This window comes from Schistocerca serialis, chromosome 2 (assembly GCF_023864345.2).
Source record: "Schistocerca serialis cubense isolate TAMUIC-IGC-003099 chromosome 2, iqSchSeri2.2, whole genome shotgun sequence".
Classification (NCBI taxonomy): domain Eukaryota; kingdom Metazoa; phylum Arthropoda; class Insecta; order Orthoptera; family Acrididae; genus Schistocerca; species Schistocerca serialis.
Window position 1 is genome coordinate 877,066,557 of NC_064639.1, and position 22,594 is coordinate 877,089,150.

The following is a 22,594-nucleotide window of genomic DNA, read 5'->3' on the forward strand; positions in this document are numbered from 1 at the left end:
CGGAAAGACTTACCTTAGGGGGAAAAAAGGACAGGTATACACTCGCACACACGCACATATCCATCCACACATACAGACACAAGCAGACATATATATATGTACATGAGACTGAGTTTCATACCCAAAATGCAAGAGACAGTAACTGTTCAGTTGATTTGTAAATTTATTTCAGGATTATCAACATAGGAACTTCATGTTAGAATTTCATATTAACTAAAGCATACAGACAATGTTCATCACAGAAGTTATAATTACACTTAATAATTCAAACTGCTTCCTTCTTCTCACACATTTTTATGTGGCAGTCTTTTTTGTGACCAAAACTTACTTTAAGACATTGTTTTTCATTTCAGTTTCTTTTGAATTAAGTGTGTTCTTTCACTAATTAATATTTCCATACATTTTGAAGGGGCAATGTCTTCTCAACAAGCCATGAATAAGTATCAAAGTCATTTTCATATAACAGTTGAGCACCCACAGTTTTCCGAACTCTATCATGATAGCTGTTCAGCCATTTAACCTGTAAAGAAATAAAAAAGAAATAGAAAAATTTACTGAGAAGAAAGTACAGAGTTAACAATGGGCCTGGTTAAATAAGACGTAAATTTTTATTAACTTGCATAAAGCTCTGTAAACAATAAAGTTAGAAAATGTTAAATAATTGGTTTAGGATGATACAGCTGAGAACAGAGGAAACATGAACATAGGAGACATTAAGAGATGAAATGTTTTTTGAAATACAGCTATCTTTTTCTAAAAGCAGAAAATGCAAAAACTGTGCATAAAACTGTGAATTGAACTAAAATTACATATATTATGCATACAAATGTAAGCAGTAACTTCTCAAACAACAGATGTTCAGAATCAACAAATTACAGTGTTTTCTGTCTGAGTGTGAAAAAGTTAGACATTTGTTTACATCAAAATTGACTTGTAGAAGATAGCATTGGAATCTTAAATAAATATGAAAATTTCGCAGTACCTAACAGCTTTTATGAGCTTTTTTAAAAATTTTATTTATTATTTGTCCATCTTTAGTGGCTATGGTGGTCTAGCAGGTAGAATGCTACACTCCAGCTATGGAAGCCCCTGGGTCTGTCCCAGGTAGGGATGCAGATTTGTCTTCATTCCAGTCCCTTCAGGATGGCTCCAAGTCCACTCAGCCTGTTATCAAATGAGTACCAGGGATCTCTTCTGGGAGTAAAAGACAGCTGAGTTCATAGGCTCACTACAAACCCCCTGCTAGTTCTATGATGAGTAAAGGCTGTACTACTACTCTTATCTACAGTCACACCAATAGCTCAGTCAGGGGCTGTGCACCACAGACTTCACCTTTTTACCTCATCCATTCACCTTTAAACGTTTGCATGTAATTGAGGTAATGATGAATTTAAAATGGCTTTAATTCGGTATGCTCAATGTGATAGAAAACATGGTTTATACCTAAAATTATAATATCAAATGGTATGTAGTAAGCTATAAGAAACAAATGTTAAAATAAATAACCACTCATCTTGTAGAGTCCTTTTTAAGAATGTTCTTACATTCATTTCCTAGTACATTTACTCCTTAACAGTTCTTTTTGCTGATAATAAAAATGAGTTTCATCTGAACTGTTATTTGCACAATTAATTTAAAAATAAAGAATCTCTATCAACTCCAACAAAAATTTAAAGGAAGACACCATTAGTCACAGCTTCTGTGAATTATCTGATTATCTGGATTCAGGGATTGAAACTTCCTGTTAACCACATAGCAAATAGCAGAGTTGATAGTGAAGCTGCATGACAAGTAGTATTGTACTTACTTAGTTAGTTACTTACTTCATATAACATATTCATGATAAATTTTATAATGTGGGATGCATCAACTGAACAACTCTGTCATATACCAGCTCTGCTGCAATCACTGCATGGACTTTTAGTACTTCAGTACAACAACCAACAAGCAATCCATGAGAATGAATGGCCACCACCAAACTGTGGCTAAGAACAAAATAGATCACCCATTCGCACAACATGCACCTGAACACAACATTCTTGATTTCAATTTTTGTTTCATGACTTGGGTTATCTAGATTCTCCCCTCTACCACCAGCTTTTCTGAAATGCTCAAATGGGACATGCAGATGCAACACATCCTTCACTCCTGGAACCATCCTGGCCTCAATATCTGTTAATCGACTGTCCCCACACCCTTAAACAAACAGCTTGCTCTTCGTCTGTCCTGTCACCCCCTCCCAATTCGCCTCTCCTCATCCCCTTCATTGTTCACTGCTCCTCAGTGTATCCAATACCCATGCATTACATGGATAGCCCAGGCACCTGCCACATCTCTCTCCAGCATTCCTAGCCAGCAAATCAACTGCCTCCCTACAGGCTACTAGCTACCCAACCCAACCCTCTTCGTGCCTCACACTTCTTTTCCCCTCTATCCGCTCTTTCCAACACAACATCTGCCCACCACAGTCCACCTGCCGAACTGCATTCCTCACACTGTGCATCCAGCTGGCACTATGTAGAAGTATAGAGAGCAAGAACATTTGTGTGTGTGTGTGTGTGTGTGTGTGTGTGTGTGTGTGTGTGTGTGTGTGCGCACATGTGCATGCAAGTGTGTGCATTTGTACTCCAGCTCAAGAAAAGATTTATTCTCAAAGCTAGCAAATTTTTTGTCATTTTTGTGTGTGCCTGTCAATGACTCGACACTTGTCCATTATGGTGAGTGGTGTCCTTTACTCCCACAGTAACAGCAATCAGCTGAACAAACATAGGAGAGAGAGAGAGAGAGAATGAGCGGTGAGGGGGTGGGAAGAATGGCGGGGGGGGGGGGGGGGGGAGGGGGGGGGGGGAGTGCTCTGTTGTAACAAATGTTGGGGGGCAGTGCTTTGTTGTAACAAATGTTGGTACCTGTTTTCTTTGAAAAATACCAGTTTATACATGTAAATATTCAGCTACCAATCGAGAAATTACAGCAGCTCTTTAACATAACTAGGAAGCAGCAGCTATTTTCTAACTAGTGGCTTTCCTTCTAATGTGCTAGATTACACTTAGCTGCATAAGCAAAAAAACTGTGTTCAGCAGTATGATGACAGATCACAGACTCTAAATCTGTAGATTGTTTAGTGCTATTCATACTTGTGACACCTAAATGTAACCAAGTAATTTATGCAGAAAGCTATTGTTCTGAAAAAAAGTTGATGCCTCCTCAGTTTCACAATGAAGCTGCTGTTTACTTGCTATTATCAGCTTAACATTTGTTTGATCACAATGGTATTAAAAAAAGGTTGGCATAAAGACACATTAATATCTGACTATACAACTACAGAACAATCACTGGACTAATTCACATCTATTAAATATCTGGGAAAACGCAATTTAAAATGGAACTACCACATAAAATTAATCACAGGTGAGGCAGATGCCACACTGAGATTTATTTGAAGGTTCCTCTGGAAGTGTAGTCCACTGACAAAATAGTTAGTGTAGAAAAACCCTGTTTTGATCAATGCTTGAATACTGCTCAGCAACAGGGATCTATGCCAGATAAGACTGATAGAAAATATAGAGAAAATCCAAATAAGAGCAGTGTGTTACATCACAGGTTCACTTAGAAAATGTGAAAGTATCACTAAAATGCTCACTAACTCCAGTGGCAGATGTGCACAATTGATAACAAGATCACATGTTCCTAGAAGGATCAACTGATATACTACCCCTCCTATATATATCCCGTGAAAAGACTACAAAAAACATTAGTAGGATTTGAGTTCACACAGACACTTACCAAGACTTCATCATTCTGCTGACCTTTTGAGAATGTAGCAGGAAAGGGGTGAAGTGGCACTGGTATACTAAGCACCCTCTGCCACACACCGTAAGGTGGCTTGCAAGGTATTTACATAGAAGTAGAAATAACTTGTTGTTTACACCACAGAATTATGTCTAGTTCAACATATTACTTCATCACTGCTGCCATTGGTACAAACTCACCATGAACATTTTGATGTGAAGATGATTAGTTAACAAAAACTGGTCACCAAGTACAAATGAAAAGTGATTTTGGCTGTTTGAAGGTAAGCTTTTTTTATTTGTGTGTTTTTAGGAAAAAGTATTATTTGTAAGACACAGAATGCTGTTTATAGTAGTTTGGGAAATTTCTAGCTATTTTTCTGCTTAATGATATAGATATGCTTATGTACCTTGTTTCAGATGTCGTGAGCAAAGATAAGTAATGCAGGCATCAAAACCAAACTCAGTAAGCAACATCTGTGCACTGTAGAACCTCCTGAGAGCAAAATATAAGGTTCTGTCTTTCTCAACAGCCATTCATAAGTTTCATTGTCTCCCACCTGAACCAACTGCGCACCAATTATATTACGAACTTGAAAATTATAGTTGTTTAACCACATTATCTGTAAATATAAGAAGATGACAGTAAGCAGAATTGCATTTGTTTGCAAATACAACAAAGCTTTGTGCCATGGATAACCTGTCCTTGAATCTGTTAGAATACAATAGTGAACAATGGTTTTTCTGAAGGAGGACTCAAAAGTAGGTACTTAATTACATCTTAAGGTGGATTCACACCACACCGCTATTAGTACCCATAAATTAACAAACTTGGTGGAGTGCCTTATTGGAAACAAATGTGGATGGCTTATCTTCAAACTGGATTGCAGATACCCAGTTTAACACAGTCTGCTAGGGCCCAGACCAAATGTGTCATTGGTGAGACGAACCCTGGCACATTGCTAAATGACAATACTGAGTGACAGATTAAGGGCTTTGCAAAAAATGATGCACACACCATCTGGTCATCTTGTTCAAAAGTTGTGAGAACAGAAGCACTAAGGTCTGGGTTTAGTATGCTGGAGCACAACTCTGCCAAAATTTAACACCATTTTTGCCTCTCTCCAAAATCTCAAGGTGTGAGACACATGACTTCCACGAACATTGAGTGAGATGGTTCAGTGGTTAGCACAATGGACTCTCATTTGGTAGGATGGTGTTTCAAGCAAATGTCTGACCATTTTCATGCAGGTTTTCTGTGATTTTTCTAAATCACTCCAAGCAAATGCCCAAATGCCAGGGTGTTTCATTTGAAAGATCATAGTCAATTGCCCTTCCCAGCCTTGAAACATTCTGAGCTTGTGCTCTGTGTCTAATGACTTCATTGTCAACAACACATTAAACCCTTATCTTCCATCTTTCTTCCTTCCAGGAACATCAGTATTCCGTCTCAGGTGAAAAAATATTGTGAGCAGTGAACTGAGGGAACTCTAGCAGTAGCTTCAAGACGTGGAAGGAAGCTTGGTCCCTTTTGTGCAGGCACATTGTAACTCAAAGTTTAGCTAAATGGACAAGAACAAGGAACTTTTTTTGTGCAACCTATGTCCTTGATTATTTATGTACCCCAACCTCTGTCTTCCTCTACCAATGTTCCCCTCCACAGCTCCTTCTAGTACCATGGAAGTCATTCTCTGATATCTTCACAGATGTTCTCTCTCTCTTCTCCTTGTCAATGTTTTCCACATATTCCTTTCCTCTCCAATTCCGCACAGAACCTCCTCATTCCTTACCTTATCAATCCACCTAATTTTCAACATATGTCTGTAGCACCACATCTCAAATGCCTCAATCTTTCCTGTTCCAATTTTCCTGCAGTCTATGTTTCATTACCATACAATGCTGTGTTCCAAATGTACATTCTCAGAAATTTCTTCCTCAAATTAAGGCCTATGTTTGATACCAGCAGACTTCTCTTGGCCAGGAATGCCATTTTTGTCTGTGATAGTCTGCTTTTGATGCCCCCCTTGCTCCATTCATCATTGGTTATTTTGCTGCTTAGGTCACAGAATTCCTTAACTCCATCTATTCTGTGACCATCAATCCTGATGTTAAGTTTCTCGCTGTTCTCATTTCTGCTACTTCTCATTACTTTTGTCTTTCTTAGATTTACTCTCAATCTGTATTCATCAGACTGTTCATTCCATTCAGCAAATCATGTACTTCTTCTTCACTTTCACTCAGGATAGCAATGTCATCAGCAAAACATATCATTGATAGGCTTTCACCTTATAATTTAACCCAGCTCCTGAACCTTTCTTTTATTTCCATCACTGCTTCTTCGATGTACAGACTGAACAGTAGGGGCAAAAGGCTACATCCCTGTCTCACACTCTTTTTAACCTGAGCACTTTGTTTTTGGTCAGCCACTCCTATTATTCCCACTTGGCTCTTGCACATATTGTATATTACCCATCTCTCCCTGTAGCTTACCCATATTTTTCTCACAATTCCGAACATCTTGCACCATTTTACATTGTCAAACTCTTTTTCCAGTTGACAGATCTTATAAACATGTCTTTATTTTTCTTTAGTCTTGCTTTTTTCTTTAGTCTTGCTTCCATTATCAAGTGCAACAACAGAATTGCCTCTCTGATGCCTTTATCTTTACTAAAGTCAAACTGATTATGACATAACATGTCCTCAATTTTCTTTCCCATTCTTCTGTATATTATCCTTGTCAGCAACTTGGAGGGATGAGATGTTATGCTGATCATGTGATAATTCTTGCACTTGTCAGCTCTTGCAATTTTCGGAACTGTGTGGATGATATTTTTCCGAAAGTGAAATGGTATGTCACCAGACATATATTCTACACAACAACATGAATAGTCATTTTGTTTTGTTATCACTTTCCCCAATAATTTGAGAAATTCTGATGGAATGTTATCCATCCCTTCTGCCTTAATTTATCTTAAGTCCTCCAAAGCTCTCTTAAATTCTGATTCTAACACTATATCCTCTATCTCTTCTAAATTGACTCCTGTTTCTTCTTCTATAACATCAAAAAAGTCTTCACCCTCATAGAGGCCTTCAATGTACTCTTTCTACCTATCTGCTGTCTCCTTTGCATTTAACAGCAGAGTTCCCATTGCACTCTAAACGTTACCACCCTTGCTTTTAATGACAGCGAAGGCTGTTTTGACTTTCCTGTATGCTGAGTCAGTCATTCCAGCAATCATTTCTTTTTCGGTTTCTTCACATTTTTCATGCAGCCATTTCATCTTAGTTCCCATGCACTTCCTATTTATTTCATTCCTCAGCGACTTGTATTTCTGTATTACTTAATTTCCCTGAATATTTTCGTACTTCCTTCTTTCATCGATTAACTGAAGTATTTCTTTGTTACCCATGGTTTCTTTGCAGTTACCTTCTTTGTACCTATGTTTTTATTTCCAACTTCTGTGATTGCCCTTTTTAGAGATGTCCATTCCTCTTCAACTGTACTGCCTACTGAGCTATTCCTTATTGCTCTATCTATAGTCTTTGAGAGCTTCAAGTTGACTCATCATCCCTTGGTACTTCTGTATCCCACTTCTTTGTGCATTGATTCTTCCTGACTAATCTCTTGAACTTCAACCTACTCTTCAACTCTACTACATTGTGATCTGAGTCTATATCTGCTCTGGGGATGACTTAAAATCCAGTATCTGATTTTGGAAACTCTGTCTGACCATGATGTAATCTAACTGAAATCTTCTCGTATCACTTCGTCCTTTTTTAGTATACCTGCTCCTCTTGTGATTCTTGAACAGAGTATTCACTATTACTTGCTGAAATTTATTACAGAGCTCCATTAGCATTCCTCCTCTCTCATTCCTTGTCCCAAGCCCATATTCTCCTGTAACCATTTCTTCTACTCTTTCCCCTGGGCTATAGATTTCCAACTATTGCTACTATTTTTTATTTAGGGGCAACAAACTGCAGAGGTCTGGAATACAAAAACAGAGCTTAATAGAGTTGGAAGGGGATTCAAATTACATCATGTAGATTATAGTAAGCTTATCAAAACTGAAAATAGAGGGAGAGAGAAAGAAAACGATTTATTGCAAACAAGAAACTCAAAAGCATGATAACAGAATTGAAGTAATCTCAGGGAGAATAGAAAGACTTGTTTTTAAAAATAAATTTAAGTCTATGCATCAATGTGTTCAAATTCTAATGTGAAATACAAGTCTTATACCTAATAATTTAATTGGATAGATAGAAAATTTACTCACCAAGTGGTGGCAGAATACACACATAAAAATGTTATTATTAGGCAAGCTTTTGGAGCCTGTGGCTCCTTCTTCAGGCAGAAGGGTTGAAGGGGAACAAAGAGGGGTGAACAAAAAGGACTGAAGAGGTCTAGGAAAAGGGGTAGATTTTGGGAAAGTCAGCCAGAAGTGCGGGTCAGTGGAGATTCACCAGACAGGATGAGAAGGAATGACTGATTGTTGGAGACTGCATCAGGCAATATTTGAAAACATGGAAGCTTAAAGGTAGAAGACAGGGTAATATGCAAGACAAAGATTACTGCTTAAACATCATGCATGAGTTAATAAGAGTTAAAACCTAAGTGCATTCTACGTAACAGAGGTGGGAGGGGGCAGTGAAAAATAGATGGGTAAGACAATGAAAGATGTAGAAAGCTAAAACGGAGTGAGGAAAAGAGTAGTTAATGTGAAGAAACGCTAAGACAGAAGAAATTAACGTAAATTAAGGCCAGGTGGGTGTCAAGAGCCAAGGACATGTTGTAGAGCTGCTTCCCACCTGCGGAGTTCTGAGAACCTAGTGTCTGGTGGAACAATCCAGATGGCGCGTGTTGTGAAGCAGGCACTGAGATCACAATTGCCATGTTATAGAGCTTGCTCTGCAACAGGATATTGTGTGTTGCCAGTATAGACGCTCTGCCTATAACGGCTGGTATATGCCATGTCATTTCACAGGTGGTTCTCCCTCTGACAGGATATGTTTTGCCAGTTACAGGACTGGTATAGGTGGTGGTGAGAGAGTGCATAGGGCAAGTCTTGCAGTGGGAGGGGGGGCGGGGGGTCACAGGAGCATGATGGGTCTTCACATAAATTCCTGGAACTGATCCCTCCAAAAAACAACTTCAGAGCACGCCACTGGTAACTCAGTGTTATCCCGGACTGGAATGTATTAATCAGCTACTTCAACAAGGCCATGACTTCTTAAAATCATGACCTGAAATGAGATCCATTCTATCTGAGACTTTACCCACCACACTTAGAATAGTTTTTCAGTAGTGAAGCAACTTAAATCATTTAATAAAAGCAAGTCTTCTGGTCCAGACTGTATACCAATTAGCTTCCTTTTGGAGTATGCTGATGCATTAGCTCCATACTTAACAATCATTTACAACCATTCGCTCGATGAAAGATCCATACCCAAAGACTGGAAAGTTGCACAGGTCACACCAATATTCAAGAAAGGCAGTAGGAGTAATCCATTAAATTACAGCCCCATAATGTTAACGTCAATATGGAGCAGGATTTTGGAACATATATTGTGTTCGAACATTATGAATTACCTTGAAGAAAACAGTCTACTGACACACAGTCAACATGGGTTTAGAAAACATCATTCCTGTGAAACACAACTAGCTCTTTATTCACATGAAGTTTTGAGTGCTATTGACAGGGGATTTCAGATTGATTCCATGTTTCTGGATTTCTGGGAGGCTTTTGACACTGTACCACACAAGTGGCTCATAGCGAAATTGTGTGCTTATGGAATATCATCTCATTTATGTGACTGGATTTGTGATTTCCTGACAGAGAGGTCGCAGTTTGTAGTAATTGACGGAAAGTCATCGAGTAAAACAGAAGTGATTTCTGGCATTCCCCAAGGTAGTGTTATAGGCCCTTTACTGCTCCTTATCTATATAAACAATTTGGGAGATAATCTCAGCAACTGTCTTGGGTTATTTGCAGATGACACTGCCATTTATTGACTAATAAAGTCATCAGAAGATCAAAACAAACTGCAGAACAATTTAGAAAAGATATCTGAATGGTGTGAAAAGTGGCAGTTGACCCTAAATAATGAAAAGTGTGAGGTCATTCACATGAGTGCTAAAAGGAACTCATTAAACTTTGGTTACACGATAAATCATTCTAATCTAAAAGCGATAAATTCAACTAAATACCTAGGTATTACAATTATGAACAACTTAAATTGGAAGGAACACATAGAAAATGTTGTGGGGAAGGCTAACCAAAGATTGCATTTTATTGGCAGGACACTTAGAAAATGTAACAGACCTACTAAGAAGACTGCCTACACTATGCTTGTCCGTCCTCTTTTAGAATACTGCTGCACGGTGTGGGACCCTTACCAGATAGGACTGACAGAGTACATCGAAAAAGTTCAAAGAAAGGCAGCACGTTTTGTATTATTACGAAATATGGGAGAGAGTGTCACAGAAATGATACAGGATTTGGGCTGGAAATCCTTAAAAGAAAGGCATTTTTCATTGCGACAGAATCTTCTCACGAAATTCCAAATCACCAACTTGCTTCTCCGAATGCAAAAATATTTTGTTGACACCGATCACCATGATAAAATAAGGGAAATCAGAGCTCGTATGGAAAGATATAGGTGTTTGTTCTTCCTGCGTGCTATACGAGATTGGAATAATAGAGAATTGTGAAGGTTATTTGATGAACCCTCTGCCAGGCACTTAAATGTGATTTGCAGAGTATCCATGTAGATGTAGATGTAGATCACCCTCCCAGTCTTCACAATATTCTTGTCAGATCCTACGCTTCTTCTGCACCCATCTTCCTACCCTATGGTTCCTACTCCCGTGACCATCCTCACTGCAGGACTTGCCCTATACACCCTCCTACCACCACCTATACCATCCCTGCATTTGGCAAAACATGTATGATCAAGGGAAGAGCCACCTGTGAAACAACAACTATTCACCAGCTGTTACGTAAACACTGTTTGACCTTTTACATCAGCATGACTACAACCATATCATCAATTAGAATGAATGGGTATAAGCAGAGGGCCTACAATATCCTGTTGTAGAGCATGCTCTACAACAAGACAATCATGATGTCAGTGCTTGTTTCACCATACTGCAATCTGGGTTATTCTGCCAGAAACCAGTTTCTCAGAACTCTGAGGGTGGGAACTAGTGCTACAACATGTGCTTTGCTCTTGACACCCACCTGGCTGTAATTTATGTTAATTTATTCTGTCTCAGCATTAATTCACAGTAACTACTCTTTTCTTCACTCCATTTTAGATTTCTACTTCTTTCTTTGTCTTACCCATATATTTTCCACCTTCCCCCCCTCCCACCTCTGTTACATACAATGCACCTTTATTAACTCATGATGCATGATATTTAAGCAGTAATCTTTATCTTGCTCTTTATCCTGTCTTCTACCTTTAAACTCTCAGATTTTCAAATATCACCCACTGGAAAGGATGTGGCCACTCTGTGATCCAAAATAAACCTACAAATTTCTTCTTATTGCAGTATGGCTGTCATGCAAAAAGAAATATTTTGTGGGATGAAAAAGATCACCATACTAGTAGCAGGTTTTGGACACAGTACAAAATGTTGAGAAGTATGGAATAGAAAAGAACAAGAATGTGAGAAAGGATCTGGAAGGCTACATAAGCCCCCACCTAGACAGACTGAGGCAGAATGAACTGAGGGAGGGTGAAAGAAGTTGCGCATGCCACATTTCCACTAATCGCCATCAGAGGGCCATAACCGTCAGACAGCCAAGCACACTTAGTATGAACAACTGCTTTTGTGCATGTTTCTCTGTAACTATCATGCCTTCCATACTTGCTTGTTGGCTAAGTACTTGGGGCTGAGGGCACTGAATTGCATGTACACTATGTGATCAAAAGTATCCGGACACCCAGCTGAAAATTACTTACAAGTTCGTGGTGCCCTCCATCAATAATACTGGAATTCAATATGGTGTTGGCCGACACTTAGCCTTGGTAACAGCTTCCACTCTCACAGGCATACATTTAGTCAGCTGCTGGAAGGTTTCTTGTGGAATGACAGCCCATGCTTCACGGAGTGCTACACTGAGGAGAGGTATGGATGTCGGTCAGTGAGGCCTACCCTGAAGTCGGCATTCCAAAACATCCCAAAGGTGTACTATAAGATTCAGGTCAGGACTCTGTGCAGGCCAGTCCATTACAGGGATGTTATTGTCATGTAACCACTCTGCCACAGGCCGTGCATTATAAACAGGTGCTCAATCATGTTGAAAGATGCAATAGACATCCTCAAATTGCTCTTCAGAAGTGGGAAGCAAGAAGGTGTTTAAAACGTAAATGTAGGCCTGTATTGTGATAGTGAAACACAAAACAAAATGGGGTGCAAGCTCCCTCCATATAAAACATGACCATACTATAACACCACCGCCACCGAATTTTACTGTTGGCACTACACACACTGGCAGATGACATTCACTGGGCATTCACCGTATCCACACCCTGCCATCGGATTGCCACATTGTGTCCATGATTTGTCACTCCGCACAACGTTTTCCCACTGTTCAATCATTTAATGTTTATGCTCCTTACACCAAGTGAGGCATCGTTTGGCATTTACAGGTGCAATGTGTGGTTTATCAGCAGCTGCTTGACCATGAAATCTGAGTTTTCTTGCCTCCCACTTAACTGCCATATACTTGCAGTGGATCCTGATGCATTTTGGAGTTCCTGTGTAATGGTCTGGATAGATGTTTGCCTGTTACACATTATGACCCTCTTCAACTGTCAGCGGTCTCTGTCAGTCAACAGACAAGGTCGGCCTGTACACTTTTGTGCTGTACATGTTCCTTCCCATTTCCACTTCACTATCACATTAAAAACAGTGGACCCAGGGATGATTAGAAGTGTGTAAATCTCACGTACAGACATATGATACAAGTGACAACCAATCACCTGACCCTGTTCGAAGTCCATGAGTTCCGCAGAGCACCCCATTCTGCTCCCTCATAATGTTTAATTACTATTGAGGTCACTGATATGGAGTATGTGGCAGTAGGTGGCAGCACAAGGCACCTAATATGAAAAACGTATGTTTTTGGGGATGTCCAGATACTTTTGATTACATAGTGTATAAGCAGGCGTACTCCATTCAAGACTGTATTTCATGTTTCTGTCCTCTCAGAGAATCAATTAAATACACTTGGCAATGACTCAATAGGCGAAATTCTTTGTTTTCTGACAATGGTGGCATGAGGTCTGACTGGTGATATTAGAGTTCATAAAAAATAACGTGGCCCTGGGCAGAAATGCATTCTAGTTCCCTGCATTGGGCATCTCCAGCCCTCTGTTCCAAAGGGGCGCCTGTCTCGATTTTCTGTAACCTACTAAGCTGTGCTTTTCATCATTTATGAACAAAACATTCTCTACCCACTTTGGTGGGGCTGCTGACCAACTCGCTGCACTGTGGAAATGAAGGTGTAAGCATGCCCCCAGCTCTGCAATCTTTCTCAAATGTTTTAAAAGAAAGTATTTGGTAAAAAAAATTAGGTTCTCTCACATTTCATAGATTCATTTGTCAGCTTCATGATGAACTACGTATTATTTTGTTAAATGGTCATAATTATTGTGATATACCAATATTAAGTAATTTATTGCATGACATTTCAATTAGTTTACAATAAAAAATATAGGTTGCAATGAGTCTGCATTTGGTACATGTCAGGTAACACATTGCTGCATATGAAATGTAGCTAACATATTGAATTTTTCTGTTAAATTTGAAACAAGATTTATATCTATCTCCAATCTCAAGAAAATGGATTGTAAGTAGTGCACTCACTTATGCTCACATGCACAAAGGACAGAGTGAAAGTGAAATATTCGAAGCATTTGTCTTTGCTCACAAACTGTTGAGATACAAAATGAGTTTTTGGTAAATAATTGCAAGCAATGCAGAGAGCATTTTTCCATGTAGTTCACATGCAAAACTTCCTTATCTACTGCAATACACAAGTAATCACAGACTTTTTTTCAATGAAATAATGCAAGTGGAAGAGGAAAGAAAATGACTAATCATGGTATGTGTACCCTCCACCACACCCCATATGGTGACTTGCATACTATGTATGCAGATGTAACTGTAGATGTGGATGTGGATGTAAGTGGACAATGAACATTTGTTATGTTTGTAGGCCGGCCACGGTGGTCTCGCGGTTCTAGGCGCGCAGTCCGGAACCGTGCGACTGCTACGGTCGCAGGTTCGAATCCTGCCTCGGGCATGGATGTGTGTGATGTCCTTAGGTTAGTTAGGTTTAAGTAGTTCTAAGTTCTTGGGGACTGATGACCACAGCACTTGAGTCCCATAGTGCTCAGAGCCATTTGAACCATTTTATGTTTGTAGTCTGAAGCTCTGTTTGTGAACTGTATCTGACATCATCACCATTATATTTATTTTGTGGGAAGAACTGCCCAGAAGTAGTAATTTCATGTGTCAGTATTTTCAGTTAATGCTAATTTCATTTCAGATTCTGATGCACCACTAATTTTGATATTTTGGGCTTTCACTTCACAATGATAATGGATGGAGATGCTGGATGCAGTAAGGCACATGGGATTAGGCTGGAAAATGTTTCACCTTCTTTCTACGTCCTCCGCTGAGTAGTTTTAAGTAATAAGAGGTATTACTGTCACTAAAATCTTCCACCAATGGGCAGCAAGTAAAGAAGCGTAAGCTGAGAACTGCATCAAAATGCAGTAATATTAATACTGAATTTCTTCCAAGTATTCACTGACCCAGTCCCAGTCTATAAAGGTATCCAATGCATACAAGGGTTTGATAAGTTGTTGAGTATGTCTCAAGCCAGCTGTTGGACCATTCTGTACCAAAACCCAGTCATATTTGGACAGTTGCTGTTGCAATAGTTACAAAAACCAACTATCCAAAATGTAAAAGTTTGCAGCACTTTTTATCCAGCACGAAATTTAATTGGTAGTAAATGAAACCTGCACTGTGTCTACATTCTCATCAGTGTTATGGTTTCTTGTTTTGTGTCCATAATGTTCAGTGTCCTTCTCAAGATATTTACTCTCCCTATATTTGCAGACATCTACAAATTCACAAAATAAGTATGCAATTTGATAATGAAAGCGATACAAAAAAACGAGCTGGAACCTGAGAGTAAAGTCATTATTACATTGTGCTTCTTCCTGCATTTCTTTTTGTTTTATTTCATAAAATCTGTTAAAAGTTTTAAAGTTGACTTACAGTGTATTACATCTGAACTCTGTTCTGTAACTCTACATACCTGGTCTGCTGTCATAAGTTGGGTGTTTATGAGCTTTGGTTCATAAGGGACTAGAGTGACAGTTTCAAATGTCAAGAATGTTTCTCCAGACTCGCCCTGCAATTATAACATGATAACATAAATTATTAGCTCTTGTTACAGTTCAGAATTCAGTATTATCATTATTTGAGCCAGAAAAGAGATGGCTGTTTACCATTAGATGAAACGGGGCATTACAGAGCAGGACTGACACACAGAAATTAGAAATCAAGCACTGAATTTCAGCACTTTCTGATTTTAAATGAGATTGTACTTCAAGAGAAAGAAGAAGACAAGAAATGAGGAAAGCTCCTCTGACATGGTGTGTGAAATTACTTTCACTTTATTTTCTCCTTTTTTCAGTCTTCTTTCTTTTCTTTCCATATTATATAAGAACTTCATTGAAGTATTTGAATACTTTAATTCACAAATGCTTAATAATGTGTGTTCAGCAATGCTCCAGTTGCTGCTGTTGCAGTGAGTGGCGAGTAGATAATAGTGATCTCTTCCAAGCAAAGAAGTTTACTTATGCATACTAATGACACTGTGTGCAAGGGTTTGTAGCAAAGGAAAGAAGGATGAGTGCAGAATAAAGATGGTGGAGACATTCATAAGGTCAATGGGAGGCTGGTGAAAAAGAATAAGGGCTAGTTATTCCTTATTCTCTGCTTTGTAATCTAGTGGTGTAAAGCGTGTTTCCAAATTATCAGAGTAGGTTATGTTTTTAAATATTAGACTTACTGAGACATTAGCAGGAACAACAGTCACTATATTTTCAAGTCTCATTCCAAACTCATTAGCTCTGTAGTAACCAGGCTCTGAAATGAGAAAAATTATTGTCAGTGATAGTAACTTGAGAGGAAATTTAAAAAAGACTGGGAACATGAAAATAAGTCACTGCATGACAAAAAATACTTTCTAGCAGAGACAGTTTATACAGAAAATGATTCTAATGGCATTTTGAGCTCAAACATCTAATTTTAGCAGAGTCAACAAACATCTTTCTTGTAATGTAGACAAAGGATCTGCCAGTTAGATAGCAGGTGTGATCAACCTGTTCCCTGATTTACTTGGTCAGACTAGTCTAATTGTTGCAATATAATCACTTGTACCACTTTTATTTTTATAAAATAAAATCATTTTAATAATTCTACTTGTAATAACTCTATACTGCCACAAGTTGTGATGTATGCAGTGTAGCACAGCAGTTAGCGTCACTGGTTGGCATGCTGTGGGCAACCACTTCAAATCTGACTACCAGGAATTATTTGTTGCATAGTAGTTATCATTTCTGGAATGTTCTTGAAGTATGTATTTTATGTTTATAATGTCTGTATATTCTGGAATATTCAGTGCTTTATAAATACCAGCATTCTGGATTATTTGATGTATGTTTGTATAAATAGCTGCACTCTCTGTCCAGGAAGTCAGTTCTGGTCTGGCTCTACATTGGTGTTCATAATAAATGTGCTTTCAGTTCCATATGTTGTACTTCACTGATACCACTGCCTCTGGATTTGGACTTAATTGTAGTTTTGATGTGACACTGTTTGGTAGAAATGCCCCATACATCAAAACATCTACATCACTGAGGTTCCAATTAGGCAATGTGAAAGCTGTTCTCTCCTTGTACAGCAACCAGAATACAAGGAGTACATCATTCCCATGGCTCACATAATCAGGACACCTACGAATTCCAAGTCAGCAGTAAGTCACTTGTACACCAGTCTTCACTGGAGATACTGATCACGACCCAATGAAATATCTGAAGGGATTCAACTGTGTCCCACTGTCCCTCAATACAACAGGTGGAATGACATGATGCGGTTGACAAATTTATACATTTACTTGAAAGACATAGCCCAGCAACAGTTTGAGAACAATGAAGAGGAGCTCAATAGCTCGAATAAATTCCAGGCTGAACTAAAGAAAACATTTGGTGATAATCAACAGCAAGATACCTCATCAGAATTACAACTGAAAAACAAGAGCCCAACATCAAGTGAAATTACACAATTGTACATAAAAAATGTTTTACCCCTATGCAACATGGTGAATCCAAATCTGACAAGAGTCAACAAAATCTCATGTCTGGTGAAGGAGACGCAAAGACAATTATCAAGCTGTTCTCGGAAAGGATGTCATGACAGAAGAATTCATCAGATAGTGCCAGTGCATCAAGGAAACACACAAAAAAAGAAAGATCAGATGAAAGAGGTATGGTTATCTCCCAAATGTGGTCCCTATGGCAGTTGTAAGAGCAGAGATACAGCATTTCATGGTGTCCAGAACTGTCATAAAGTGCACACAAGACATAGCAACCATGAACATCAACCCCATAGGTCAGGAGGTAACAAAGAATGTTGAAGAAGGGGTGAATCAATCTTTGGCACCAGTCGCATCTTGAAGAATGTACTTGTCCATTACCGTCAAACAACAACCCAGTATCTGACTGACTCAGGAAACCCACTTTTCCACCAATTAAAATGCCCCACAGGAAAACACACATTCAGAGGACAGTGGAGAACACACTGCTCTGTTTTCACTGTGTCAATAATTGTTATGCTGCAAGACATCAACAATCACAAGAGTCAACTGCAGGCAATTATAGTTGACCTGTGGGACAAAGCTCATCATTATACCCAGCAGAATCTCACTCCCCAACATACTGTAGGCATTTCTCTTTGCCATAAAGAGGACCAGCCACTTGCCTAACTGACAAGATAACCCTGTATCCATGGATGACAGTTGCCTAGATACTTGGATAAATGAATGATACACACTGTGCTATCTTACAATATATTTTTTTTCACAACTGGTTTTGACCATAGATCATCTTCACAGTGGAAAAATATGTATCGTGACAACTTCACATCATACATGCTATTTAACCAGGGACGTATACACCATTTCTGGTTAAATAGCATGTATGATGTGAAGTTGTCACAATACATATTTTTCCACTGTGAAGTTGGTCCATGGGGTCAAAGACAACCCAATGTGTATCATACATTTCTCCAAGTATATTGCTGCTGTTGACAGCCACCTGAAAAATTGTTTTAGTTGCCAAGATGTCAGTAAATCTCATTGATACTATCATTGACAGTCAACCAGCATAGGCACTTGTAGACTCTGGGATTTCTTTGTCTGTAATGATGAATGCTAATCACAGCCAGCTAAAGAAGACTGTGTTCCATGATGATGAAAGCAATTGCACTAAAGTTGCAAATAAGAAATATGTTCAGCCAACAGAAACATGAACTGCAAGAATAACTATCAGTGAAGGGGCACTGCCCTTCCAATTTTTCATTTTAACAAAATACAAGTATGATGTTATTCTCAGAGGGGCTTCTTGCAGGCTTCACAAGCAGTCATAGGCTGTGGAAGATCAGAGCTCCAAATTTATGAAGCTGTTCCAACAATCACACATTCAATGATCTCTCTGGGTAGTTATTTGCCATTGAAGGTAAGTACTTCAGCTGCTGCCACCAATAGTGATAATAACAATAATAATAATAATAATGTCAACAATAACAATATTGATAGTGGCAGATATAAAAAGAATTTACTGGTGACAAAATAGATGTTTAATGATATTTGGAGGTCTGGGGAAAAGAAATTTAAGGAGACTGCACCAGCTAAGTATACAGGGAAATGGGGAAGACCTTGTTGAAAAGAAGGATGTACAAGGGTACAAAGTGCATACAGGGGCAATGGTATTTCTTATTGTTGCTTTAGTAGATTTGTCATTAACTGTCTTCTGAAGCTGGAGATGTTATTCAGTTCTCTAATACAAAGCGGAAGGTTTTTCCAGAGTCAGGTTCCTACTGCCGAGAAGGACTTTGAGAAAGTGATGTGGACTCTGACCACAATCTATTGGTTATGAACTGTAGATTAAAACTGAAGAAATTGAAAAAGGTGGGAATTTAAGGAGATGGGACCTGGATAAACTGACTAAACCAGAGGTTGTACAGAGTTTCAGGGAGAGCATAAGGGAATGATTGACTGGAATGGGGGAAAAAAATACAGTAGAAGATGAATGGGTAGCTATGAGGGATGAAGTAGTGAAGGCAGCAGAGGATCAAGTAGGTAAAAAGACAAAGGCTAGTAGAAATCCTTGGGTAACAGAAGAAATATTGAATTTAATTGATGAAAGGAGAAAATATAAAAATGCAGTAAATGAAGCAGGCAAAAAGGAATACAAACGTCTCAAAAATGAGATCGACAGGAAGTGCAAAATGGTTAAGCAAGCATGGCTAGAGGACAAATGTAAGGATGTAGAGGCTTATCTCACTAGAGGTAAGATACATACAGACTACAGGAAAATTAAAGAGACCTTTGGAGAAAAGTGAGCCACTTGTACGAATATCAAGAGCTCAGATGGAAACCCAGTTCTAAGCAAAGAGGGGAAAGCAGAAAGGTGGAAGGAGTATATAGAGGGTCTATACAAGTGTGATGTACTTGAGGACAATATTATGGAAATGGAAGAGGATGTAGATGAAGATGAAATGGGAGATACGATACTGCATGAAGAGTTTGACAGAGCACTGAAAGATCTGAGTCGAAACAAGGCCCCGGGAGTAGACAACATTCCATTAGAACTACTGACGGCCTTAGGAGAGCCAGTCCTGACAAAACTCTACCACCTAGTGAGCAAGATGTATGAAACAGGTGAAATACCCTCAGACTTCAAGAAGAATATAATAATTCCAGTCCCAAAGAAAGCAGGTGTTGACAGATGTGAAAATTACCAAACTATCAGTTTAATAAACCACAGCTGCAAAATACTAATGCGAATTCTTTACAGACGAATGGAAAAACTGGTAGAAGCCGACCTCGGGGAAGATCAGTTTGGATTCCGTAGAAATGTTGGAACAGGTGAGGCAATACTGACCTTACGACTTATCTTAGAAGGAAGATTAAGGAAAGGCAAACCTACATTTCTATCATTTGTAGACTTAGAGAAAGCTTTTGACAATGTTGACTGGAATACTCTCTTTCAAATTCTAAAGGTGGCAGGGGTAAAATACAGGGAGCGAAAGGCTATTTACAATTTGTACAGAAACCAGATGGCAGTTATAAGAGTCGAGGGGCATGAAAGAGAAGCAGTATTTGCAAAGGGAGTGAGACAGGGGTGTAGCCTCTCCCCGATGTTATTCAATCTGTATATTGAGCAAGCAGTAAAGGAAACAAAAGAAAAATTTGGAGTAGGTATTAAAATCCAGGGAGAAGAGATAAAAACTTTGAGGTTCACCGATGACATTGTAATTCTGTCAGAGACAGCAAAGGACTTGGAAGAGCAGTTGAACGGAATGGACAGTGTCTTGATAGGAGGATATAAGATGAACATCAACAAAAGCAAAATGAGGATAATGGAATGTAGTCGAATTAAGTCAGGTGATGCTGAGGGAATTAGGAAATGAGACACTTAAAGTAGTAAAGGAGTTTTGCTATTTGGGGAGCAAAATAACTGATGACGGTCAAAGTAGAGAGGATATAAAATGTAGACTGGCAATGGCAAGGAAAGCGTTTCTGAAGAAGAGAAATTTGTTAACATCGAGTATAGATTTAAGTGTCAGGAAGTCGTTTCTGAAAGTATTTGTATGAAGTGTAGCCATGTATGGAAGTGAAACATGGATAATAAATAGTTTGGACAAGAAGAGAATAGAAGCTTTTGAAATGTGGTGCTACAGAAGAATGCTGAAGATTAGATGGGTAGATCACATAACTAATGAGGAGGTATTGAATAGAATTGGGGAGAAGAGGAGTTGTGGCACAACTTGACTAGAAGAAGGGATCAGTTGGTAGGACATGTCCTGAGGCATCAAGGGATCACAAATTTAGCAATGGAGGGCAGTGTGGAGGGTAAAAATTGTAGAGGGAGACCAAGAGATGAATACACTAAGCAGATTCAGAAGGATGTAGGTTGCAGTAGGTACTGGGAGATGAAGGAGCTTGCACAGGATAGATTAGCATGGAGAGCTGCATCAAACCAGTCTCAGGACTGAAGACCACAACAACAACAAGTGTTTGTACAAGTTTCTTTTTTGGGTCAAGAGGGAATAGCCTTTTTATATCTTTGTAGGTCATGGAGAGATACTGATGGGTTCTTGCACATTGCAGTTGTCTGCTCAGTCCATTTTAGATTGTCTTCCATTATTACTCCTAGACTCTGTGCTGAAGTAGAGAAGTTGATATTTGTCCCATTTAGGGTTAAATATGGTAGGGATTCCTGGCATTTCAAGCTAATGAGCCTAGAGTAACCAACTAGTACCTCTTAGGATTCGGATGGGTTGAACTTTATCCCTATACCCTGCATCCATTTACATAGTGCACACAATTTGGTACTGAGATTCTCAATAGCAGCCTTCAGGTTTATTTGTTTTGTACTTAGATACAATTGGAGGTCACAAGTATACATGTGGTATCTGCAGCAGGACAGAACTGATGACACATTATTTACATACAATGAAAAGAGGTCCTAACACCAGAGCCTGGGGGATGCCTGATACTACCTTCCTCCATTGTGACTTTATGGTGCTGAACATGATGCATTGTTGGTAAGGCGTCAGATATGAGGGAAACCACTGCACTGCACTTGGCAAAAAATTTTGGCTGCTAAGTTTGGCATGTAAAATGTCATATTCGACAATGTCAAAGGCTTTGCTGAAGCCTAAGAATAACATGATAGTTGCCTCTTGTGCATCCATGGCAAACTTCCAGTCCTCTGTTACCTTTTGTTAAGGCAGATGTTGTGCTGCAATGTTTACAGAAACCTAATAGTATTCGTCTAGTACGTTGTTTGTAGGCAGGTAGGTTTTTTTTTTACTGGCATACCTAGTCTTTGTTTTCAGGCCTCAGGATAAGTTACCAAAGAACTTAGTGAACTGGAAGAACATGACAAGTTCCACAGAATGCCCAACAACATTACATCACAACTTGCAAACTTGTGATCAAAACCACATGCTTATCAAATGCACCACTGAAAAGTTTTAGTTTGACTGATTGATTGAGAGGTGTTATGGGACCAAATTGCAATGTCATCATTCCTGTGATTCCAAAGTTACTTACTAAAAGTGAATGGATCCAGTCAGGGGAGTCAAACTATAAAATGAGGAAGTTATAACACACACAGCAGAAGGCATCCAAGGTTATAGATCAAATCTAAAAACTGGGAAAAAGATCAGTTTTTACATGGGGGAGTGGTCATGGTGTCCCAGGCCAAGAAAACGCGAAGAGATGCCCCAACCACAACCACTCTGCTCCTGCTCCAGGAGTAAAGCAGAACCTTATATCTGGAAATAAAAACCACTTTCACAGCGGAAAATGAGGACCACTTCAACCATCCATGGATCATCTGCTAACATTAATATTAAGGAATTGGGAAGACTATACTTAGTACATAGGGCCAAAAGGAGGGGACATTCCACCAATACATGGGATACC

General features: G+C 39.0%; 1 protein-coding gene across 1 annotated transcript in view; it reads right to left on the reverse strand.

The window, feature by feature from the left end:
* Positions 1-204: 204 nt before the first annotated feature.
* Positions 205-22,594, reverse strand: part of LOC126456093 (xaa-Pro aminopeptidase ApepP-like) — a 121,428-nt gene continuing 99,038 nt past the window's right edge. The window contains exons 11-13 of the mRNA XM_050091849.1: positions 15,890-15,966; positions 15,131-15,226; positions 205-520 (exon numbers count right to left, since the gene is read on the reverse strand). Coding sequence (XP_049947806.1) covers positions 386-520; positions 15,131-15,226; positions 15,890-15,966 — 308 coding nt within the window. The 3' untranslated portion in view covers positions 205-385. The remainder of the gene's footprint in view (positions 521-15,130; positions 15,227-15,889; positions 15,967-22,594) is intronic.